This window comes from Artibeus jamaicensis, unplaced genomic scaffold (genome assembly GCF_021234435.1).
Source record: "Artibeus jamaicensis isolate MK-2021 breed Jamaican fruit bat unplaced genomic scaffold, CSHL_Jam_final contig_525, whole genome shotgun sequence".
Classification (NCBI taxonomy): domain Eukaryota; kingdom Metazoa; phylum Chordata; class Mammalia; order Chiroptera; family Phyllostomidae; genus Artibeus; species Artibeus jamaicensis.
Genome location: NW_026521874.1, coordinates 11,300,608 through 11,325,920, shown reverse-complemented (window position 1 = coordinate 11,325,920; position 25,313 = coordinate 11,300,608). Strand labels below are relative to the sequence as shown.

Below are 25,313 nucleotides of genomic sequence, written 5' to 3'. Positions count from 1 at the left end.
ACGTCGCCATGCACCCCACATCCCACGAATATATCCGCGCAGTTTCATTCAACACTTACAAAGGCTACATGGGATGCTTCAGACATTTCTAATTGCTTTATAAATAGTAACATTTGCCCTGGCTGCTGTAGCTCAGCGGATTGAGCACTAGCTGTGAACCAAAGGGGCCGCGGGTTGAATTCCCAGTCAAGGCACATGCCTGGGTTGCAGGTTGGGTTCCCAGTAGGGGGTGCGCAAGAAGCAACCATACATTGATGTTTCTCTCCCTCTCCTACTTCCTCCTTTCCCGTCTAAAAATAAAATCTTTTTTTTCCAATGTATGGTTGCCTTTCCTGCGGCCCCTGCTGGGAGCTGGCCTGCAGGGAACTGGCCTGCAACCCAGGCACGTGCCCTGACTGGGAATCGAACAGCAATTGTGTGGTTCGCAGGCCCGAGCTCAATCCACTGAGCTACACCAGCCAGGGCTATAAAATCTTTTTTGAAAGTAGTAACATTTAAGCCTCACAACCTGTAAAGTGTGTTATTAGCAAGACTCCCAATTCATAAAAAAGAAAACTGAGCCTTTTTTCAGTGGAGTGAGCTTCAGTCACTTGTTTATAAAAGAGATGATTACAGCGTTTTGAACGACTGCTCAGCAAGTAAGGTTTAACTGAATAAACCGAGTCAGTAAATGAGCTGACCCTTGTCATGCCTTGGGGCTTATTCAGTTTCCGGGCACGATTGGACTCACCTGGGTCAGTGAGGCTGCCTTGGCAGGAAGGGTGCTGGAACAGACATGAGCATGGCTGAGGGGAGATACGGAGCCAGACGTGAAACCCTGGTGCCCCTCCGTCCTGGCTGGGTCGCCCGGGTGAGTCCTCTCACCCCGCCTTTGGGAGGGGGGTCAGTTTCCTCCTTTGATACACTGGGCTCCTGATGCCCAACTCTCAGGGTGGCTGTGCAATGAGGTGCATTAAGTGCAGGGCCCGGTATACAGCCGGCACTCAATGTGTTCCTTCCTCCCTGCCCCAGGCAGAACTTTGGCAAGAATAAGATAGGGAAGGCACAAATGTCTGCTGGCTTTGTCTCTGGGGATCCACAGTGCTCCCAGCGGCCTGGCAGGTACCAAGGAGTGAAGGAGGCTGTCCCGGAAAAACACCCACCTTCCACAAAGAAATTGCCTTCCCAGTCACATCAATGTTACAGACCCGAAGAAAAGTTCTTTTTTAAAGGAAGACGCAGAATTCTTTTAATTTGGACTTCTGCCAAGATGGAGGCATAGGTGGAAACATTGTGCCTTCTCTCACAACCAAGTTTAGAGACAACTGAATTTTAGCAACAGAAAACACAGCCAGAAGAGAGAAAATTGAACTTTTCGGAAGTCTGATAACAACAAATTCTTCAGCCTGACCAGTAACAGGGGTGACACGAGCGGGGTTACACAGAAAAACTCGGTCAGACGGACTCAGGTGCGCGCGGAACCGAGGTGCAGGGTTGGACCTAGTAAGCGACTCAGCAAGCAACCGCGGGGAAACAGCGAGGGAGCAGGGCTGCGGGTTGACTGTGGTCACGCATTCATGTGTGGATAGAAAAGCGAGGGAGTGGGCGGTGAGACTACAGGACTGAGCAGGCCCCACAGGAGCGGCAGCACAGGGCGCCGCCATTTCCCTGCTCTGACCCCGCCTCCACATACAGCGTCATAACCCGGCAACCTGAGTGGCCCCGCCCTGGTGAACCACCTAAGGCTCTACTCCTCACCCAGGGCACGAAACAGCAGAGGAGGTCGCCATTTCCCCGCTCTGACCACGCCCCCACATACAGCGTCACAACCCAGCAACCTGGGAGTCCAAGGCTCCACTACTCATACTTAACGGGCGAGAACAGACCAAAAATGGCTCAAGATCTCAAAGCCCCAGAACCTATAAATCTAAGCGATGAAGAAATAGCAAAACTCTCAGACCCACAGTTTAAAACATTGGTCATCAGGATCCTCACAGAACTGGTTGATTATAGCCACAAATTAGACAAACATATGAAGGCGAAACTAATTGAAATGAATGGAATTGCACAGGAAACCAATAGCGATGAAAAGAAAACTGGGACTCAAATCAAGGGAGTGGACCAGAAGAAAGCAAATAATGGCCAAACAGAAAAGAGTCAAGAAGCAAGAATTCAAAGAAATGAGGAGAGTCTTAGGAACCTCCAGGACATCTTTAAACGCTCCAACATCCGAATTATAGGGGTACCAGAAGGGGGAAAGGCACAGCCACCAGTGGAAAACTTATTTGAACAAATAATAAAGGAGAATTTCCCCATTCTGGCAAAGGAAATAGACTTCCAGGAAATCCAGGAAGCTCAGAGAGTCCTAAAGAAGTTGGACCCAAGAAGAAACACACCAAGGCACATCATCATTACATTAGCCAAGATTAAAATGAAGGAGAGAATCCTAGAAGCAGCAAGAGATAAGGGGACAGTTACCTACAAAGGAGTCCCCATCAGACTGCCAGCGGATTTCTCAAAAGAGACCTTACAGGCAAGAAGGGGCTGGAAAGAGGTATTCCCAGTCATGAAATCCAAAGACCTACAACCAAGATTGCTCTATCCAGCAAAGCTTTCATTTAGAATGGAAGGACAGATAAAGTGCTTCTAAGATCAAATTCAAGGAGTTCATCATCACCAAGCCCTTATTATATGAAATGTTAAAGGGACTTATCTAAGAAAAAGAAGTTAAAAAAACATGAACAGTGAAAGGACAGCAAACTCACAGTTATTAACAACCACACCTAAAACAAAAGCAAACTAAAAGGACAGGTAGATCAGGAATGGAACCATAGAAATGAAGATCTCAAGGAGGGTTAGCAACAGGGGAGTGGGAGGAGAAGGGGGAAGAAGGTACAGAAAATAAGTAGCATAGACAGTAGATAGAAAATTGATGGGGGGGGGCAAGAATAGTATGGGAAATATAGAATCTAAAGAACTTGAGAGACATGGACATAAACTAAAGGGGGGGTAATGGTGGGGACGGGGGGTAGGGTGGAGGGGAATGAAGGGGGGAATAGAACAACTGTAATGGCATAATCAATAAAAAAGAAATTAAAAAGAAAAATAACTAAATAAAACAAAAGAAAAAAAGAATTCTTTTAATTTGTTGGCATAATTTTATATTTCTATAAAACCCAAAGGGGAAAAAACCCTACAGGGCAGCTGGAGCTTAGAAAGATCAGTAGTATTGCTATCGCTAGCAATATTAGAACATATTGCATCAGACACAGTAAGAACAATTCAAATGTCCATCTGTTGGTCATAACAGAGGGAGCCTTCCACACTGGGTATCTGACTGTGTTGTGCACAAGACCCTTGAAGCTGTTCCATAATTTTCAAGGTCAAGTTCTAATCCCTTGATAGCATATCTCATACACACACACACACACACACACACACACACACACACACACACACAGCGTGCTCTAAGTCAAGCCACCAGGTCTTTGCCTTTGCCCTTAAGTATCCCCTGCCCTGTCTCCTCGGCCAGCCTCCCGGCCTTCCATCAGGGCCCTGACTCCCTGAGATGCACTGTCCCAGGACATGGCCACTCAGCTGTGTCCCCAGACTCCCTCCAGGCACTGACCACTCTAAATTTACTGCTCCATCCTGCCCACTAGACTGTTAGTTCTGTGGGAGCAGAAATGAGGTAAAATGAATATGGCACCCACACTTAACTCGAGTCTCAGAAAAAGCATCAGCCCATAACAACGTGTAAATAACAACAGATCACTGGGTTGGGGATGCATCAGGGACTGGTGGGGACTGAGGCAAAGTGGGAAACACATCCGCCCACTTATCCTGTCCAGCTAAGGTGGCAGCCATCTCTCAGGTCCTGCTAGGTAGTCTGAGTTTTCAAAGGAAGCTAGAAATCAAGACTTTGATGTGAAATTTCCCCAGTTCCTCAATGTGGCAACCAGTTCTATTTGTTTTTAAACCACAAAAGCTAGAAAACAGGTCCTTGGCTGGTCCCCAGCGACAACCTCTAATCCAGGAAGAAAAAGATTCAAGAACCAAAACAGCACACAGATGTGATTCCAAAATAGAGATTTGTTTATTAAGAATTATTTAGTTTCTGCATAAAAATCACCAATTGTTCCTCATTGGGTTTTTAACACACATCAGTTGTTTGGGGGTTCTTCTATTCACCCCCAACACTTTCCAAAATACAGCTCTTTTTAGCGCCGGCAAGGAGAGTTAAGGCAGCGAGGCGTTTCCTGGGGTCTCAGCATCCGGGGGGCTCGTGGCCTCCCCCGTGAGAAAACACACAGGGTGGGCAGTTTCTCAGGTTGCAAGGGCTGTCCCTGAAGAAAACAATTACGCAGAAGAACGCAAATCCCGTCATCTCTGGTCAACTGTTTGTGCCCGACAGCTGTGACATAAAGTCCCCTTGGTCATAGCTATCAAAGGCTTGCTGGTTGTTTTCAGCTATAAAAACCTGTCTGGAAAAAGACAGGAAGAGTAGGGTCTAGGGTGACAAGGCCGTGAGGCCGGCGCAGCCACACGAGAACACTCACCAGTTTGCTCAAAAAAAAGAAAAAAAAATCCACAACAGGGTCTTGAATAATTTCAAATCAAACTCCTTGTGGTCCTTAAAACACCCAAGCATCACTGCGCCGGATCCTCCTGTTTAAAGTGAGGTGTATGGCCTGACGGGACTCCCCCCGACATGCACCCCACGTCGGGGGGAACCAAACACCCTAGGACTTGATTCATTAGCAACGTTAATTGATTTTTACCACACTGAAATGAAGGCACAGCAGTCTGTGCTGCTGTGAAATTCAAAGGTGATTTGGAAGTGGGGTAGTTACTTATTGCTCCCTTAGGGTAGACACCCTAAAAATGACTTGTACCAAACCGAGGCCCTCCCCTGCAGACCCCAGCCAGGCTCTGGGCCGCTCTGGGGGCACAGGCCAGGGGGTGGCCCGCCAGCTGGATTCACAGTGATTCGGGTTTGTCTGTTTCTGCGAGTGGCGGTGAGCGGGGCAGCAGGCGGCCCGGCGTGGCCGCCGCTGGGCACGCCTACACCTTGTAGTTGAGCTCGGCGTTCATCTTGGTGTACATCTCGTAGATGACGTCGATGGTGGCCGTGTAGTTGACCAGGAAGAGGCGGACCTTCTCCAGGCACTCCTCCTCTGTCACGTTCTGCCCCTTGGAGAGCGCTTTCAGGAAGTCGGACTTGTAGGGCGCTGCATACAGCGCTGCCTTGAGACGGGTGGGAGGAGAGACAGCGGTGTTAGGGGCCCGGCTCCCCAGGCCAGGCGCGGGGCGCTGGCTCTGGGAGGGCATGTCCCCGAGGGCCCTGTTGGCCAGGGGGCTGTGCTATCCATGGCATTGGAAGGGAAAGGAGAAGGCAAAGGGTGACGTGTGTTCCCTTCTATACCCCCGTGAGGGACAGCAGGAAGGAGTCGCTAGCTGTGGGCATTGAGCAAGTTACTTAGCTTCTCTGAGCCTCGGCTTCCTCATCCGTAAAATGGGCATTATCATGGCACCCTTCTAACTGGGTGGCTCTTGTGAGGATTAACGTTGTGCAAAGTGCTCAGCACAGAGCCCGGCACACAGTAGGTACTCAGCACAGTGCCAGGCACACAGTAGGTACTCAGCACAGTGCCAGGCATACAGTAGGTGCTCAGGACAACACCAGGCACACAGTAGGTGCTCGGCACAGCACCAGGCACACAGTAGGTGCCCACCATGGGTTAGCCTGCTCTGCGAAGGTAAACAGCTTCTTCAGAAAACCCACTTTCTGCACAGGGGAGAGGGCCGCTAAATCTGTGACCCCTTTTGTCCTTTAGGGGGTGACACTCGCCTAAATTTCAGGGCCTCCCTGCCACTTGAAAAGTCCAGAGAAGTGGAAAATTAGAGAATTTGAGAGCCAGAGGGAAAACATGCTACAAGTTTGAGAGGCGAGGAAGTGACAAATAATTGTCGTGTCATTACGAAAAGAAGCAGCTTTAGCTTCGGTACACAGAGTGTGAACCACATGCAGAGCACGTGACACGGATTAACTCGTTTCCTTTCACGATGACCCTTTGAGGCAGGGCCTGCTTCTCACCCACCCCCTGAAAGAAAGGCGAGGACACTGAGGCTCAGGGCACAGATCCCAGCTCCCATCTGGGTGACCTCCAGCGAGATAACCTCTCTGAGCCTTAGTTTCTTCATCTGTGAAATGGGGGTAAGGGAAGCACCCGCCTCGTGGTGCACTGGTGAAGATCATACACCACGGGTGTGCCGCCACTGCTGAGGGGGCGGCTGCAAGGTCCTTGGGGGCAGCGGGAGGTTCCCACGGGGATGGGCCCTGTGTCCAGCCAGGGCACACGGCCGAGAGGTGCCCCTATTTCCTGCCTGGTGATTGGCTCTCCTGCCCATGGCCTGTCCAGCGTGGAAAGAGGCCGGCCCATGAAACCCCAGCTTTGGGAGTGAGACTGCGCGGGCGAGGGAGCTGCAGAAGGAGGGTTGGTCATGACAGGCTGGGTGGATGAAGAGGCCGAGAGACGCAGGGCGGCCTGTGACGGTGCGGGGCGCCCTGAGGGCCTCCGAACATCTCCCAGCGGGGCCTCCGAGCCTGGTGACCCCGGGGCCCCTCAAGTAACAAGGCTGGTGTTTGAGCCTGTTTCCAGGAACAATGGCCAATGTCACCCCAACAGAAGCCACCGAGAGCCCCGTGGACCAGTTTCCTTTCAGCAGATGCCCCCCTGGGCTCTGCACCCCCTCCCACACTGCTCACAGTGAGGATCTAGGCTGAATCCGAGGGGCCAATCACGCCAGCCCACCATCCCCCTGAGCCCTCAGAGTCCAGACCGGGTTTCTCCCACGGCCCCCCGATCAGGCTCCCTAGGATGAGGTGCCTCGACAGGGCACCAGGGAGAACCTAGCATGGCTCCTCCATGGCCACCGATGGGGCCCCTCCCTCAGTGCACCAGTCCCCCCGCAGGGACAGGGGAGCCCTTCCTGAGCCTGGGGGACAAGCGCAGGCTCCGAGTGGCCACAGCTGAGGAGCGGCAGAGCAGGGAGCGGATCCTCCAGCCCAGGGACAGCCCGGCCCTCCCGGCTCACCTGGAAGATCTTCTGCACGATCCAGCCGTGGTACTTCTTCAGTGCCATCTCGTAGGCCTTGGTGGCGTTGACACGGATGAGGTTGGGGTGGTTCTCGTCCCGCTCGCCGTCACAGATGCTCTGGAGGAAGACCTGGATGAATCGGAGGCCTCTGCGCCCGGAGGGAAGACAGAAGCTCTTTAGGACACTGCCCGCTGCTGCCTGCGGACCGGCCAGCAGCCCCTGCGCACCGCAGGCCCCGACTCCTCTGAATCGGGGCGCCTGCTGGGTGCCAGGAATACACACATACGCGGAAGGGAGTGGAATTCCCTGATTCCATCTTTACACCGGCTCCCATGTCATGTGACCTCGGGCTCAACAGAGCATCGCCCATGCTCCTTGTTCACACGAAGCTTGGTGGCAGCCACTGAACACGGTGCCTCCCGGGATGTAGGGCCCAGGACCATTCGCTCATGTCCTCGGACACAACAGGCCTCTTCTGCCCTCCCGCCTCTGCAAGGCCTAGTCTGCCTGGGACCCTCCTGCTATGTCTTGGAGACTCTGCTCGGCCACCCTCCTCCAGGAAGCCCTCCTGCCCTCTCTGCTCCAGGCTCTGATATCCTGCTGTCGGGATCCACCCACCAGCCTGACACCCTGCCCAGACGGCGATACCCTAGGAGGGTCTGTGCCTCATGTGACGTGGCGCCCCGCTCGGCCTGCACCCCGGGCAGCACACAGCAGGCGCTCACTACGTGCTCCACTTGTTGGCGTCCGCCTGCACCTGCCCTCCCAGCAGCCTGGCTCCGCCCACGCCCGATGTGGACTCCAACAATCTGATCAGAATGTCACCCTCCGCTCTGCTCCTCTGAGACCCACGTGCCTGCGATGGGTGGCCCAGGGGCGTTCCTGCTTCTGGGTCTGTGGCTCTCCCTGCCTGACAAAGGTAGTACCTTGGTGGGGCAATTCTAAAACATGCTGTACGGGTGTTAACAACAGGCTACCTTCTCGGATGCCCACGTGGCCACACCCACATTTTACCTAACAAGTGCATGTTGGGGGGTTAGTCTGGGGTGGGGGCGAGGACAGGGAGGGGCACCCCTCGCGGCTCCAGGCCCTAGAGAGAGGCAACACTGGGACCCCTGGGGGGCAGGGAACGGGTTGTGGGCTTCGGAGCGGCTGCCGGGCTGCAGCATTTGCACAGCTAAAGGAGAATTCTGTGGCCGGTGGAGAGCAGTGCGAGCTGAGCAAGAGAGCTGCCTGGCCTCTCGGAGCCTCGGGGGCCTCATCTGTGAAACGGCGACAACCACACGGGGATGCGAGTGTTTGTGCCAGGACAGTAAGTGTAGTGGCTACGAGCACTGTCAACTCTGGGGTCAGGTCATCTGGGTGCAAATCCCTCCTCGGGGACCCTGCCTCCAGCCCACAGGATGAACCTGTGCAAACTACAGAGACGCTGCGTTTCTGTCAACAAGCTGTCAAAACATACAAATGCACCACGTGCATGACGTGACCGGCCCAGACCAGGTGTCTCTGGGCAGCGTACCTGGGTCTACCTGGTGACCTGGGCACATGATTTGGCCTCCAGAAGGCTCAGGGGCCTCCTCAGAGAGATGGGGGCCGCACCACGTCTGACTCACAGCACGTGAAATGTGATCAGTCTTATAAGGACCTCAGCACAGTCCTGGCCGGGTAGGTCAGTGGGTTGGAACGCCAATCCGATACACTAAAGATGCAGAATCAACCTCCTCCCAGTTGGGGCACATACAAGAAGCAAACAATGAATGCATAAGTAAGGGGGACAACAGCCCTGGCTGGTGTGGCTCAGCGCATGGCGTGCCGGCCTGTGAGCTGCAAGGTCATCAGTTTGATTCCCAGGGCACATGCCTGGGTTGCAAGCCAGGTCCCCAGTTAGGGGCATGTGAGAGGCAACCACACATTGATGTTTCTCTCCCTGTCTTTCTCCCTTCTTTCCCCTCTGTCTGAAAATAAATAAATAATGTCTTTTTTTTTTTTAAGCAGGGGAAATTTTTTAAAAAGACATGTAACATTTTAAAAATAAATTACAATTTTTTAAAAAGTGGAACAACAAATCGACCTCTCCCTCCCTCTCTCTAAGAAATCAATTAAACAAACAAACCAAAAAGAGCCAAGCACAGGCCCAGAGGGTGTGCTAGCTTGCTCTGCCTCTGACCAGACTGGGACAGGGGACTGTCACCAGCAGGCGGGCCTTGGCCCCTGGGCTGCTTGTTCCCAGTCACCAACAAGCACAGAGGAAGAAAAGCGCCGTGTGAAAGGAACGAAGTGCAGGTCCTTCCCCACCAGAGCGGACGCAGTGGGGCAGGGGCAGGGAAGGATGCCTCCTTGGCCGCGCAGGCGCCCGGGACCCACAGCCACACGCCCTGCCACCCAGGCCCATCACCTTTTCAGCCACATCAGCGCCAGCGTGGCCCCCACTTTGGGCCACTCCGCCCCGTACATCTCCTTCTCCACCTCCAGGATGTTCTGCAGGGTCCGGAACTTGGTCGGGTCGGTGTCGTACACAGCTTTGATTTTCTGAAACGGAGCACACGGGGTTTCTCGTTGGAAAGGCGGAGCCCGCAGGCGAGCGGCCAGCAGCCTGGGTGGAGGGGCGCTCTGCCAGCGCCGAGGACGGTCACCGGGCTTGTTGTAGCGGTAACTACCGGGACCGCTCACACGTATCAGCACCTGCCACGCGCGGGACGTGCCAAGTGCTTCACGGGCGCTGCTGTCCCTGATGCTCACAGTGGCCCTGATGTTGCTCTGTCACCGTCCCCATTTGCAGGTGAGGGAATTGACACTACAAGGGGCAGTGTGGTGCCCAAGGTGACACAGCTGGTACCAGTCTGCATGGGTACCGGAGCGGCTCCTGCCCGGGCTGGCTGTGGGGGCAGCACCTCCGACAGCAAGCACCTGAAGTTTCGCTTGTGCAGACCAGTGGAAAGACACTCTGAGGGTTCAGAGGCTCTAGGAGAAGGCATCTGAGTGGAGCCGGGCAGTTTGGGCCTGAACCCCACCTAAGCCACTTCCCTGCTGTGCGACCTCAGCTGAGTCCTTCAACCTCTCTGAGCTTCCTCATCTGTAAAGCAGGAATGACAACAGAGCCAGGCTCAAAGGCTGCAGTGTGGCCTAGGCCTGGGTTGGGCCCTAAGAGGGTCGTTGCGGGGAGAGAGGCTCAGATGCTGGGGGGTGCACCGGGCACTCCTGGACGGGGGGGGGGGGGGCGGGAAGGGCTGGGCCGGCGCACCATGGACTGAGAGTTTAGCTATTTGGGGGTGTGGGGGGTGGATACAAGAACCAGTGGGCTCCTTCTAGGTCAACCCTCAGACTGGGGTCCCAGTCAGGCTGTGACTGGCTGGCGTGACCTCACACTGGGACCAACAGCCTCAAGCCCCGATTCAGGGGAGCTGGAGGCCAAGGCTGTCTTCCATGTCCCCTTCCCGTCCCTCAGCCCAGGAGGCTTAAGGCAGGGGGCAGGGTCTCGGTGACTCGGGGCAGGTTTAGATTCCTGATGGGATGCCTGGGTCACAGCTGCTGGGCCAAGTACGTACCGTGATGTTGCCACTTATGTCCGACTTGATGGGCGTAAACACCGGGGACCCCAGGCAGTCTGGGGAGAAAACGATACGAGGCATTAGATCCCCAGAAAGGGCCACGGAGGCCTGTGGTCAGGAGGGGGGATCCCTCGACGTGTTTAAGGAAAGGCAGAGCTGTTTATAGGAGTAAAAATGTCCTTGGGCAAGTACGCTTGGCGTGCTTGGCTCCTGGCGAGACCAGATTCCCACGGCAGGTCTCGTCAGAGCCTTTGCAATTCGACTGGAACACCCTGGGGAGCGGCAAACTCCTCAGTCCGCAGCGCCCTCCGCACGAGAACTGAGCTGTCCCACAGAACTCACAGCAGTGACGGAAACGTTCTGTATCTGCGCCGTCGGCTGCAGGGAGCCGCTGAGCCCTTGGAATGTGGGCGGCCGGACGGAGCAACTGAATTTGTAATTTTATTTAACTCTCATTCATTTGAATTTAAAGAGCCACATGTGGCCAGTGGCTACCGTATTGGACAGCATAGCTGTGTCGTACGTATCTCGCAGAACTAATGGTCTGAAAACCCCATCTTGGCCAACAAGGCAGATCACTGCAAATTAGCCAGCTGGCCTGGAGGCGGACTGAGGAATCTTATGAGGTGGGAGAAGAGGGACCAGATTTATTAAAGAGGACCTTCGCAATCACCAGCTTATACGGAAGAAATGAGCTGATGACCCCGAGGCTCCATGGTCCTGAGACTCTGCATAAAAGCCTAAGAGAATACACCAGCAAGAGAATCAGTCACTTAACAGAGCGTGAACTTGGCCTAGACACCCACCCCATTCTGCACGCTCCGGTCGTGTGGGCTTGGGGGGTGAATCCCTTCACCCTCTGAGCATCAACTGTCCCATCTGGCAAACGGGACACCAGGACCAATCACAGAGGTGCTGTGAGGGCGACTTAAAACGATCCGCTCCCGGGACACATATTTTGTGCATCTCTGCAATAGGAATGTTCTCAGTTGAAGGTATTTTTCATTTCTTTTTTTTTTAATTTATGATTTTTAGAGAGAGAGAGGAAGGCGGGGGGAGAATTTATTGTTCCACTTAATTATGCATTCATTGGTTCTTTTATTTTAATCCTAATCCAAGGACATTTTTTCATTGCTTTTAGAGAGAGAGGAGGGGAGAAAGAGAAACATTGATTGGGACTACACTCCAACCGACCGATCTACCCAGCCAGTGCCCTATCTTTATTTCTTGGCAGCTCATAGAACACCAGAGCATCCTGAAATGGGGGATGAGTTTGAGTGAATGAAATGTAGGCCTAGAACCTGGCCATGCCTGGAACTCTCGGCTCCACGTCAAATGCAAGCAGCCTGTGACCTGCCTCTGATCCTTTGCCTCCTTTGCGACCCACCAGGCTCATGGGCCAGAGACATCCACATCCCACAGGTCAGAGCTCCGTGCTCAGGGCCCAGAGGGCAGAGGCACCCAACAGGGAACGGCCAGCCCTCTCCTGGGTGGCTCGGTGTGGGCTCCACCCTCAGAGCCCGAACACAGGCAACCCCTGCTCACTGTCCTCCCTGTGGTACCCAGAGCCCAGGGGACACAGATGCCACTGTGGGTCCCAAACCCACAGAAGTAAACGTCAGTGCCCACTTTCTCTTGCCCACAGGCCAGCCAGGGGCCCTGGTGCACAGGAACTGAGGATAGAAGGACACCTACAGGCTGAATTCCATCCAAGGTGGCCCAGCACACCTGGACAGCCATCTGGGACATTCTAATCACAGCTGTGCAAAGAGGTACAGTGGAGAAACAGCACTAGACATTATAAATGAAATAGCCCATAACTGAATGCAAAGGCGGGTTAGGGACAGCCCAGGCTGGACTCCTGGCCCGACTGCTCCCCGGCTGAGCAAGTCTCCTGGCCTGTGTGACTCAGTTTCCCCACATGGCAAAGGGGCAGTGACATGACTTCCGCCAAGATGGAGGCGTAGGTGGAAACACTGTGCCTTCTCACACAACCAAGTTTAAAAGGGGCAGTAACAGTAGTTGTTTCACAAGCTTGTACAAATTAAAAATTGTGCACTGAATTTGTTTAGCAGAGCACCAGGTATGCACACTGAACAAATAGACTTTGTAGTTATTTTTGTGACTTCATATGAGGCTCAGACTCCGTGGTCCAGCAAATGTCACCCAGGTGTCACCAGGCTGTGCATGGGAGCTCCCGGGTCCCCCAGAGTTTCCACCGAGTGGGAACACACTCAGCCTGCAGCCCCCGACACCCCTACTCTCCTTCCCGAGGCCACTCCTTGGGACTGGGTCTCCTGGTACAGGATCCTCAGGCTGAGCCGTGAGCACTCTCTTCTCCACGACTGGGAGCAAATCTCCCAGGAGGAGGCCACGCTGGAACCCTCCCCCAGGGTGGCCACGAGCAGCTGCCCCAAGGCGCTGGGCCGAGGCTACCGGCCGCCTGAGCCATCTGATCCCAGGTGCCCTGGCCCCAGTGGGCTGTGTCCCCAGTGGGTGCTTACTGTATAGTGCAGAACGTGACTCTAGAGGCGTATTTCCTGCCAGGCAGTTGCTCGATCCACTTCTCACAGTTCAGACTGACCCAGTGTGCTACTTCTAACCACCCATTAATCAAGACGGCAGAGGCTATGGGAAGGGGCTTGGACCTTGGTTCCCGTGTGTGAGGGACATCGCCTGTAGGGCTCTGGGGGCTGCCATGAGGGCGGGAGGGTGTCCTACGCATAGTGGGGGCGCTCAGAGCTCTGGCCGTGATGACTGCTGCTCCCGGAGAAGGTGCGGAGCCAGGGCTGGGGAGCAGCCCGCCGTCTACCATGCAAGCAGTTTCTCAGCTCTTCCCAGTGACTCAGGTCAGTCAGCGCGCACGTCAGTCTGCACCCCAGTGGTCAGTCTGAGATGCAGAAAAATGCTGTCTTGGCTTTCCTGGCTCTGAAAACAGCAGATCCGAGCGACCATGCCCTGGCGGTGGGGAGAAAGGCTTTTTGTTTTTTGTTTTCCTGACAGTGCACTACATGGGTCACGAGGCCACTGTGGTCAGCAGGAGCTGGCCGGATGGCAGCTGTATTGTGTGTTGTGGCCACCACACAGGGACAGAGCGGCTGCTCAACTGTGGGATGGGGGTGTGGGGACAAACGCGTACTTCTGGGACTGGGAGTGGAGCAGAAGCAGAGAAGAATAAGCGGGGTGGCAGGACCCCAGAATCCAGCTCTCTGCTGAGTCCGGAGGAGGTCGCCAGCAGGAGAGGCGCCTCACCACACACTCCTGCACACTGAAGTCAGAGCCGGCGCACCTGTAAACGGGCCACCTGATTAGGGGAGAAGCCCTGTGCTGCTCCCGAGTCAGCCGGGCCTGGGTTCGCATCTCAACTCCGATGTGACTCTGGACAAGGGATGTAACCACACTGGGCTCAGGTCCCTTAACAGGAGGGGTTCCGGGTGCAGTTGGGCTGACACCCGTTTCAGCGTGGCCCACCGAAGGTTCTGGACTCCTGTGTGTCTTTGGTGCAGCCCAAGGCCACCAAGCCCAGAAAAGCCAAGCAACTTGCCCAGGGCCACAGAGCGAGAGCCAGGCACACAGACAGCGAGCGCCAAGGCTGGTTCCGCTGCCCCCTCGCCTTTCTTTCTAGAATATTTCCATCTGTTTGGGTGAAGTCAATAAAAAACAAGGAAAAGCAGAAGACGATTTTAGTCCCTAAACACACGGTGGCCTTTCTAATAGTGTAAACTCAAGCTGGGCCCTGCTCCGGACACCCCGTGACACATATCCAGCCAATTATCCAGCCCCCCCCACCTTTCCCACAGAGCACGGCCAGGCCCCGATATTGCTCTTCCAGTTTGACCAGTTTTACAGTTTCCCCAAACCTGTTTCTTTCTATTGCCAGCAAAACATGCTCTTTAAGATGCCACCCAGAACATGCCGGGAGGGAGGGAGGGAGAAAGGGAGGGGGTTTGGACTGGGATGGTTTTCTAGCTCCTCATCTTGCCTCCAGGAAGAGCTCTCAAAAACAGACCAAGTAAAAACAGAAAACAAAAAAAACCATCAGATAGGATTCTACCATCCTGGTGGGACAAGCTCTCAGGCACGGATTCTAAACACAAAGCCTTGGTTGTCTGGAATGTGTGGCAAATGGCCCCTTCTGTTCCGTACAGGTTTTCCTAAGCCTGCTCTTTTGCCCCGGAGGCACAAGAAAAAGATCAATAAACCTGATTGCAAAACCCAGAAACCTTGTATCTGGGGAAGTCCCGTCACCAGTTGACGCCAAACAACAAACTGATAGGGCGCAAGGCTGGTTTGTGTGTAAAGAGCTCAGAAATCAGCAAGAAAAAAAACCCCAACCCTCTAGAGAAATGGGCAATCCACAGAAGAAATGAAGGCACCTAACCTCAGTACCAGAAAGAAAATGAAATTAAGACGCATGTTTTCCATCTACCGAATTTTATGAACTCACCAACCTTCTCTAGTAGCACCGTTCTGGAGAGGACTCATCACAACAGAACCAAACTGTCCCTGCTTTCGTACAGCAAGCCATTTGTGGTTTGCTAAACAGGGCCGTCATCGAAAATAGGAATGATGATAAAGGTGTGACCCAGCAATGTCACAGGCTGCCCTCAGCCCTTCACTAAGTGGCTTTACATGGCATGTCTTCAGGTTTTTAGGAAAGCTTTGTGTATTTAAAAAAAAAAAAAAAACCCTTGGCAGTTGACGGTCACCTCTCCCTGCTAGGTTTCTGCTACAGACTTGGAAAACAAACAGCCACCTATGTCAGCGTCACCTGCAGAACAAGAGGAGACAGGCGCCGAGCAAGCATTCTGTGCACGACCTCTGTGACCATTCCGGCTGGTGGAGAGGCACCCAGGACTTCCTGCCTGGATCTCCGATGGCCCAGCTCCGATGGCCCAGGCAGCAAGCAGCTCTCCCCCATGCCAGCAGTCACCACGCGCCACACAGAACCACTCGCTTCCTCTTTTTCTGGCTTCAGCGTGGTTGGAAGGCCTCAGCCAGGCACGCTCCGAGCTAGGCCACAACGCACGTCTGGACATTCTGCTGTGTGAGCTGCCCCTTCAGACAGCCATCTCCAATGACAGGTGATGTCCTGGCCTTGGGCAGCTAACCAGGTGACCAAATCGCCCACCCTCTCATCGCCTCTCAGGGGTATTTTTCATCCTAGAACAAAAAGCGTTCTGTTTTTAAGATGCACAGCTTCCATTTCGGGCTGCATGATTCAGAATGGGGGGAACACCGAACTCAGCCCTGGGTGCTTATTTCAAAAAGGAAGGTCAGGCCCTGGCTGGTGTAGCTCAGTGGATTGAGCATGCGCCTGTGAAACAAAGGGTCTCTGGTTTGATTCCCAGTCAGGGCACATGCCTGGGTTGCGGGCCAGGTCCCCAGTAGGGGACACCCGAGAGGCAACCACACATTGATGTTTCTCTCCCTCTCTTTCTCCTTCCCATTCCCCCCTCTCTAAAAATAAATAAATGAAATATTTAAATTTAAAAAAAAAAGGAAGGCTGGGTGGCCTGCATCACAGGCCAGGCACCTGGCTGGGGGAGGTTCCATTTCCAATTCAACCCCCCCCCCCGCCACAATAGCTGGGTAATGAGGTTCCATTATGAAGTTCACGGGGGCAGATTACCTTAAGAGTCCTGGGTTACAGAGTTCAAATGGGAGGCACTCGAATTACCACTGGTGGCAATGAATCATTTACTAATCGCGGGCATGTGGGGGTGCTGTGTGTGCACACGTGCTTCGAGGCTCAGTTTGCGAAAAGGCCCGTTTTGAAGGACGAGAGCCCTGAGAATGCCCGCCTTCCTCAACTAAACCCTCCTCCTGCAAATTCTCCCATCTAAAGGGGGCAGAATGTTCACAAAACAATCCCAAGTGTGGCTTTTATTTATTTATTTATTTATTTTAAGATTTATTTATTTATCTTCAGAGGGGAAGGTAAGGAGAGAGAGAGAAACATCGATGTATGGTTGCCTTTCATGCATCCCCTGCTGGGAACTGGCCTGCGGGATGGCCTGCCCCGTATGTGCCCGTGCGTTCGGGCCAAGTGTGGCTTTTAAAAATCACCCCTGGGACACACCAACGCTCTCTGTCTGAACACAGCCTTGGGTTGGGAATGCAATGGGACGACGATTTCTCCCTTGTTGTGGCCTGGGAGAAACCAGCTTCTCTGCACCCCAGTTTCCTTGTCTATAAAAAGAGGCTAAAATGCTCCCCCCATAGGGCTGCTGTGAGGGTTGTATAAGTAAGCAGTGTCTGGTGCCTAGTCAATGCTCAATAAAGTAGAAGGTGGTCTTCATGCTTATCACTATTATTACAGCATCATTTTCATCTTTTTCAATAAGCAAAGCCTTCCTTTAGAAAGGATGGATCATACAAAAGAATGGATCATACAAAAGAATGATCGGGTGGTTAAGAAATCAAAGGAAAAAGAGAGGAAGGGAGCCCTGGCTGGTGTGGCTCAGTGGACTGAGCGTGGGCCTGTGCAAGAAAGGGTCGCAGGTTCCATTCCCAGTCAGGGCAAAGGGCCTGGTCCCCAGTAGGGGGGCACGTGAGAGCCAACCATACACTGATGTTTCTCTGCCTCTCTCTCTCCTTCCTTTCCCCTCTCTTTAAAAATAAATTAATTAAATATTTTTTAAAAAGAGAAAAAGAGGATGGGAAGGAAGTGAGGTAGGGAGAGAAAAATGGTAGGTACCGACTGACTGCCATGAGTAAAATCAGCAGGAATCCTTCTGTCATAAAATAACAACCTCAAATGTATGCCAGACTATAAAAAAAAGAGAGAGAGAGATCTCAGAAGGGAGTGGAGCAAAAAACTTGGAGAAACAGCAATGCAGATAATGAATTATTTCTCAACACCAGGAAGCACGAGTTGGCTGCGTAACCACAGGGTAGAAAGCAGGTTTTTACAGGACCCTGGAGAGGACTAATCTGCTGTAATGACTTTTAAAAGCTTAACACTAAAAAAAAAAAAAAAAAAAAAGAGAGAGAAAACCCAAGCCCTGATACAAGTAACACTGGAAGAATGCAACAAAAGGAGTTAACATCCACCCAGGCCATTTTTTTTCTTTTTCACCCAGGCCATTTTTTAAAACTGAAACACTGAAACCCAGGACTGGAGTCTAACGTGTCCATTCTAATAAGCAACTTGAAATAAGCACGGGTCCTACCAGATGGCCCCTCCCACCAGTTCCCCTCCCCCTTTCCTGACTCCGAAGAAGGCTTCCAACATAGGGGTGTGCTGGCCTCCCCGGCCATGGGGTCACTTTCTGGCTGCATGACCAGGTCAAATCCCTTCATGCTCTGAACCTCGGTTTCTTCTTCTATAGGATGGTGCCAATTCCTTCTAATGTATAAGATCTTTATAAGGACTGGAAATGTGATATGAGCTGGCTCGATGCTTGACCAGTGGGAACCACTCAAAACGAGAGGTTGCAGAGGCTACGATAGGGGCTGTGCGAATTTCACAAAGCCCTTTGTCACCCGTTCTTTCCATGCCCTTCCAGTTCAGCACTGGCTGGGGCTCTACCGGGGGCTCCACTCTGCCAGGGGCGCTGCTGTGCCCTGACTTCTGCTTCTGAGGGGTTCACACGGGGGCTCTGTGCCTCCAAGCAGCCCTGTGCAGTAGACACCACATGGACGAGGAACGGAGGGAGGCAAGTGGCTAGATGAGCTAGCAAGTGACGAAGCGGGCACTTGGGTCCTTCCCCTCCTGCACGTCCATCTATTCCCTCCAGGAGTGGAGGCCAGGCCTCAGGACCAGTCTTTTCTCAACACAGAGGATCAAGAGGACCCAATGCCCATCACTGGGGACAGAGCAGGCAGGCACCATTGGTCTGCACTCTCATGCTGACCTTCGGACATTATAAACGAGGGCACCGGAGCTGGTCTCAGACTTCAGCAGCCAGGCAGCTCAGCTGGCAGCTGGTCTTTAAGACCCAGACCTCCAACTTCTTGGAGGATCCTTCTTTCCCAAGGGCTGTGTGGCAGGAGGGAAAGTTTCTAATGGCCTGAGACCACAAGATCTCCCCCATCAGCTCTCCCAGGAAGCCAAGTTTCCCAGGCTTACAGAAGGCTCAGAGATGGGCAGAACTCGGGTGGGACACACAGCTTTGGCACCCCAGAACCAGGGCTCTGGCTCAGCCTGGCTCAGCTTTGTGCCAACCCCCACGTTTTCCTCCACTCATCTCTGGTGTTCCCAGCATGGACTGCAGTGGACCTCAGACCCAGGTTCGAAGTGACTTCTCCCCGCGGAGATGTCAAAACAGATGGCTCACTGGCTGTTACACAGCAGAACAACCCTCTCATCAGCTGTCCCTCAGATCTTGCTCAGGCCAGAGGAGATCATGAGCATGATGCACCCACGTGGTATCTGGCACACAGTAGGTGCTCCTAAAGGCTCCTCACTGACTACTTGCAAACGCACCTCCCACTGATGATGGGAGTCTGCAGGCTGTCTCCAAACCACAGAATGCACTGCAGAAAGTGTGTATGTGGCTTCTTGGCCCCACAGAACACTGCTTCTTCCTCCTAGAAGTGGCCCTCTTGGGCACACAGTCCATACCCTGCTCCTACGGACATCGGCTCTCAACAAACACCCAACCGAAATGGTACCTGGCCTGTTAAGGAAAGAATACAGTCTCTTGTTTCTCTTTCTTAGGGTGCTCTACACAAAACACAAAATAAACACGTGTTGGTATAAACCTAAAAGCAAAAACACTGCCCAGGTGTAACCGGTGGGCCCAGGCCCTGGAAGGTGCTCACGGCAGCAGGGACACCCCTGCCCCTGAGGAAGGGGAGCCCCTCACTCACGGGCCACGGGGTGCGGCCGGAGCTGGTTCCCAGGGGGTTGATGCGGTGTCCCAATTAGAAGAAAAACTGGCCTGCTCGGGGCCTACCCACGGAGGACGTCCACACCCCAGTTATTCACATTTGCATTCTAATAAGCAGGAGGTGTGGGCCCGGCCTGGCCGGCCAATTATGAAGCACACGCCTCAGAGAAAACCTGCACGTCTGGTCTGGGGCTCCCAGCAGGGTGCACAGGCGCCATGGTGCCGACACACGTCTCCGGTGGCCAAGCAGGCCGGCTCCACTGGGGGTCTCCTCCTCCCCAGGAGCCGGGGCAGCAGGCAGGCTCGGAGGCAAAAGCGCTCCTAAGGAGTCCAGAGGTCTGAGTCGTCAACTGGCTCTATAATCACATGTTGGCTGTGTGACCCTGGGTGAGTCACTGAAACTCCGTGGGCTGTTTCTCTTTTTAAAAAAAAATATTTATTTATTTTTAGAGAGAGAGGAAGGGAGGGAGAAAGAGAAGGAGGGAAACATCAGTGTGTGGTTGCCTCCCACACGCCCCCTACTGGGGATCTGGCCTGCAACCCAGACATGTGTCCTGACTGGGAATGGAACCGGCATCCTTTTTTTGGTTCGCAGGCCAGTGCTCAATCCACTGAGCCACACCAGCCAGGGCGGGGCTCTGTTTCTCGGTTGTAAAACAAGATAATTCTGTGCTTCTGGGCTGCTGTTGGTGCCCCCAAAACAGAGCAAGCACTGAACCAAAGTGAAGGAAAACCACCCTTGCAGGGGTTATTCTAGGACTGAGCGTCAGGTGCCTGGAAGGCCCCATTCAATGCACATCCATTTATTTAAGCTCAGAGGCCCCTGGAATTCCCATCTCAGGAACTGAGAGGTGAAAAACATCACCGCCCCAGCATCCTTGGTCTCTTTGTAAGCAGTGAGAGTAAACAGGTGTCATCTCATGAGACTCTAACTGACCCCGAATGGTTGTGCTGGGACACTGAGGCCGTGCCTAGACTCACAGGGGAAGACAGTATATGACTGATTAATAACGTCTGCCACAGACATTAATAACGTCAGGCTATGAATTATGTATTGTAATTCAGAAAGAAAGAGAAAAGCAAAACGCTTTTAGAAGGAACTCCAAAAACACGGGAACGGAACGCATAGCACTCACTCGGCGAACCAGCACTGAAACAACTCCCAGTCTCAGAATGTGGTAGGCTCCGTGGGAGTCAGGGAAGACTACTTTCTAGATAAGGTGACTGCTAAGCGGACTCCTTAGGATGAGGGGAACCCAGCCAGGAAAAAGGAAGGCAGTGGGCTGGACAGACGTGGTGTGCCAGCCAGAGAGACTGACCCAAGGCTCCAGACGCAAGCGACAGCCTGGGACCTTTTTCGGGGCTTCACAAAGGCAGCAACACAGACTTTAAGGCGGGGTAATAGGGAGCCACAGAGGCTCCTAGGCAGGGAGTGATGAGACAAAATGACATCTAAGTCTCTCCTTCCCTCTCCCTCTGCCCTCCAATTGTAGATGCTCCAGAACAGCTGGAAAACTGACCTAAAAGAGGAGAGAGCAGGCCTCACAGAAGTCAGCTGCAAGCTGATCAGTCAGACCTGAGATCCAATTACAGGGTCAAGGTGGAGAGAGAAGATGAACAAAGAGCTGGCCTCTAAGTGGACACAGTGAAACCTGCACGACTCGAGCAACTCAGGCCGGACATATGGAGGAAGGGCAAGCCCAAGATGTGGGCACTCTAAGTCACATCTGAGCCCAACCAACTTGATCGCAAACCACCCCCAACGGAGCTTTAAGAAATGTGGTTGCTCTAGCGACTTCGCTTCTAGAAATGAGAAATAACAAAAGAAGTATGCAGAGAAATAAACATAAGGATGTTCACTGTAGTGTTGTTTACCAGACGGAAAAGGAGGGAGAGAGGAGCGGTGTGAATGTGCACCAGCAGGGGACTAGGTACATGGGTCATGGCCACCTTCAAACAGTGGGATTCGAAGCAGCCCTGGAGAGAGAGGATGACACGAGTAGATGGTGGAGCTGTATTGTTAGGTAGAAAAAGCAGCGTATACACTCTCCCTTGAAGATCGAGAAAAAAGCATCTGGAAAGAAAACGCTCTAAAACACCAGCAGAGATTTTCTCTCTAAAAAGCCCCATCTCACCCGGGCCAGTGTGGCTCTGTTGGACGGGTGCCATCCTGCAAAGCAAAAAGTTGCTGGTTTGACTCCCGGTCGGGGACATGGCCTGGGTTGCAGATTCGGACCCCGGTTCGCATGCATGTAAAAGGAGTTCGATCGATGTTTTTCTCTCTCTTCTCCCTCCCTTCCCCTCTCTCTAAAAGTTAGAAAATATAAAATAAAATCTTTCACGAAAAAAAACAAAGCCCTACCTAAAAGGGCTGAGAGGATTAAGTGAACTGATGTACTTAGAACACTCAGTACATAGTAGGTGCTCGATAAATGACAGGGAGAGTTCTATTTGTCACTTCTTGTCCATTTTCCTCTGAGAAACAGATCTGTGATAGAAAATTAGATATTCTCTTAAAACGCAGCTTTTCGGCCCATTGCCCTATTTATACTGGTTCTCATCCAGGGGTCATTTTGTCCCCTTACAGATACTTTTGGTTGTCCCACCTTGGGAAGAAGAGGTACCACTGGCATCTAGTAGATAGAGGCCAGAGATGCTGCTAAACATCTTACAAAGCACAGGCCGGCCCCACCACAAAGAATGATCCAGCCCCAAAGGCCAGCAGTGCCACAGTACAGAAAACGGTGACTGGGAGGGAACTGTGGCTTCGATGCCTCAGACGCCTCACACCCAGTTTCCCAGAGCTCCTCCATTCAAGACACACCCACCACCCAGATCACCCAGGTGACCAGACACTCCTGAGATCTTTCTAGACAAAGCCCCTGTGTTGGAGCTGACGGCGGATCTCTCTTGACCCCCCAAGTCCCAGAGATGCTCCCATCCTCTTAAAACTTAAACCCTCAGGAGAAAGTCTCCCCCCAGAAGAGCATAATGGTTCGAAATAGATTGTCATTTTTTTTTTTAGAGCGCTAAGAATTACCCTCTGCGGGCCAACCCACTGAGGCTTCTGTGTAAATGGTGCTTCTATCAACAGATGTGACAGCCCACAGCACGTGACTCGCAGCAAAGACAAGGGTCCTTTGAGATCAGGGAAAGGGGGAGGGGATGCTCTTCAGCCCTGGCCCCAGATCACTGCTGGCTCCAGCTGCCACCATCCCCTTCCCTCTAAAACCAGTCAGATAATTGCATCAAATGAAGGCACACTCCCCACCCCTGCCACCATGCTTAAGTGATGGGTAACCTTACAGAAGATAAGGGAGGAAAAGGCCACTGAGTTTAACTCAAGGCCTACCTGCCTTGGCACTGCTGACATTTGGGGCTGTGTGGATTTTCTGTGGTGGGACTGCCCAGGGCATTGCAGGATGTTTTGCACCATCCCTGGACTCCACGCACTAAATGCCAGTAGCACCCCATTGCTTCCTTACCCAGTGTCCTCTGTTGAGAACCACTAGCTTAAACCGATTCCAGATCCTTGTCCAGGGTAAGCTGGCTGTCCTGCAGATGTTCATGGAGCCAAAGAGGGGGAAAGTGACACAGAAATTAACAACTCTTTAAGGTCATAGCCAGTCAGCTCCCAAACCCCTGCCTGCAACACTGTGATGCCGGCAGTGAGAATGGTGCAGTGAGAATGGTTCGTACATTTAACAAGTACCAACTGAGCACCTACTACATGCCAGGCACTGTTCTGGCACTGGGGACGCAGCAGTGGACAAAAATGCACGAGATCCTGTTCTTAGGTTGCCTCCGCAGGTCTGAGAATCATATGAACCAGGCAACTGCATCATTCAAACATTGATTAATCGTCTACTATATGAAGGAATTAGAGCTGGATCCAGGAACTTAAATAACACCAGCCCCAGCTAAGAGCTACTTGGCACTAAGGCCACACACCTTTAGACACAGCATTTCATTGACTCCTCACAACTGGCCCTGGAGATCAGCATCCCCATTTCACAGATGGGGACACTGAGGCCCAAGAGGTGGAGGATAGGACTCCAGGTAACCAAAACCACAATCAGCCCTGATCATCCACTAGGGATAAAGGGACTGACTGCCCTAAGGGCCAAATCCCTTCAGCCCAAGTCAGTGTTAAGATTCTGTCCATTTGTGGGTTTCAGCTAGACTGCCCTGGGGACTGGTGTCATCCTGCAAGGCCACCAAATGAACCCACAGGGCAGGACACAGGGCAAGCCCGTATGGAATAGAAGAAAGCAGAAGCTCAGGTTGCATCCTGTACCCAGGATCCAAAAGGCAAAGGGCAGAGGCAGATGGTACTGTCTTCTATTTCCCATTTTCCATCCAGAGCCTGGGCTGGGCTGAGGGAAGGCAGGAAGGAGGGTCTGAAACTGGTGCAGGGACTGCCTTCCCGCGCCCCTTAGACCTTCCTGGAAATGACATATAGGGGAGGGGCCTTCATTTACAGCCCAAGCCAAGTACCCTGTGTCTGACATCACCCGCTCCAAGCAGCCCCCACCCCCAGTACTGACCTCTGTTCTACATGGAGGAAAAACTTTAGGGGGTTCCCTCTAAAAAGAGGCCCTAGAGTTTTGTGACTCATTTCCCAAACTCCCTTCTCACGCTGCAAGGCTTCATGCCCTTGGAGTGTGTGTATATGCGTGTATATGTGTGTGTGTGTGGGGGGGTCTTTGGCGTGGAATGGGGGGCATTCTGAGGGAAGAAGAGCTCATAGGTCCTGTGCGGTGTGCGGGAGAGGCTGGAAGATTTTAAGGAAATGAAAGCGTTACCACGAATGGAGGATTCATTTTAAAGGGAGGGAGTTGAGAGCCATCCTAAAAGGAAGGGAACGATGAGGTGAGGAATAAAGGGACTTGGGGGAGAAGCGGTGGGGTGTGATGCCGGGGGCTGGAGGTCTGGAGACCTGGCAGCCCCTGGGAGTCACCTGATGGATATGGTGGAATGTGAGGTGTCTGGAGAGACGGAGGGTTGAGATGTCTGGGGAGAGATGGAGGATGTGACCAGTATAGGAGGGAGGATTTTTGAGCAATAAGAAGAATTTGGGGTGCTTGGAGGAAAAGAAGGGATCTGGGGTGCCGGGGATATAGGATTTGAGAAGTTCAGGGCAGGGATGATTCGGGGATGCTCCGGAGCAGGAAGGTGCGGGCGCCTTCAGAAGCGTTCTGGGGCAGGGCTGCGGCCGGCTCCCCCCTTCACCCCGGCTCACCGAAGAAGGGCGGCAGGTGGGACACCGCCTCGAGGAAGGGCCCGGTCTCGATCTGCTTGTCCGCGGGCAGCGGCTTCAGCAGGTGCTCGGCCAGCAGCGCCATTTCGGGGTCGAGGCCCGCGGTGATACCCCAACCGGCGCCGCGGGCGTCCACGCCGCCCCCTCGGCCGCCGCCGTCAGCGCCGGGGCGGTCACTGGCGGGGCCGTCACTGCTGCCGGCCGCAGACTCCCGGGACGCCAGCGTCGCCACTTCCGCTCGCGCCGCGCCCGCGTAGCCGAGCGCTCAGCGCCGCCCGCCGGCGGAGCATCTAAGGGGCCCGCCGCGCCGCCCGCCCCTGCCCAGCCGTGCCCAATCCTCGCCAGCCGTAGTGCCCTTCTGCCCAATCCGTGCCCGTCGTCGCGGATCTCCGCACCCCCATTGGTCGGGGGGCGGGACTGATCGGTCCCGACGCGGAAGCGCGCGAACTCGGGATTGATTCCGAATGCGCCCAGGTAAGCCGCTCCTAGGTGCGTTTCCTGCCGCCTCCGCCGAGGTCTCCCTATCTCGGGCTGTCAAGCCTGGACCCAGTCCTTCCCTGATGGGGGCGTGCAGCTGCCCAGGTCATA

General features: G+C 53.4%; 1 protein-coding gene and 1 long non-coding RNA gene across 2 annotated transcripts; one reads left to right on the top strand and one right to left on the bottom strand.

Moving 5' to 3' along the window:
• Positions 1–4,053: 4,053 nt before the first annotated feature.
• Positions 4,054–24,972, bottom strand: GLTP (glycolipid transfer protein). Its single transcript, XM_037156215.2, has 5 exons — positions 24,708–24,972; positions 10,626–10,684; positions 9,476–9,609; positions 7,078–7,228; positions 4,054–5,226 (listed from the first exon to the last, which is right to left on the bottom strand). The coding sequence occupies exons 1-5, from the start codon at positions 24,808–24,810 to the stop codon at positions 5,044–5,046; spliced, it is 630 nt and encodes a 209-aa protein (XP_037012110.2). The 5' UTR covers positions 24,811–24,972; the 3' UTR covers positions 4,054–5,043.
• LOC128628093 (uncharacterized) lies at positions 10,361–13,464 on the top strand. Its single transcript, XR_008392425.1, has 3 exons — positions 10,361–11,623; positions 11,770–12,050; positions 12,274–13,464. It is a non-coding gene; the product is annotated as an uncharacterized LOC128628093 (long non-coding RNA).
• Positions 24,973–25,313: the final 341 nt, after the last annotated feature.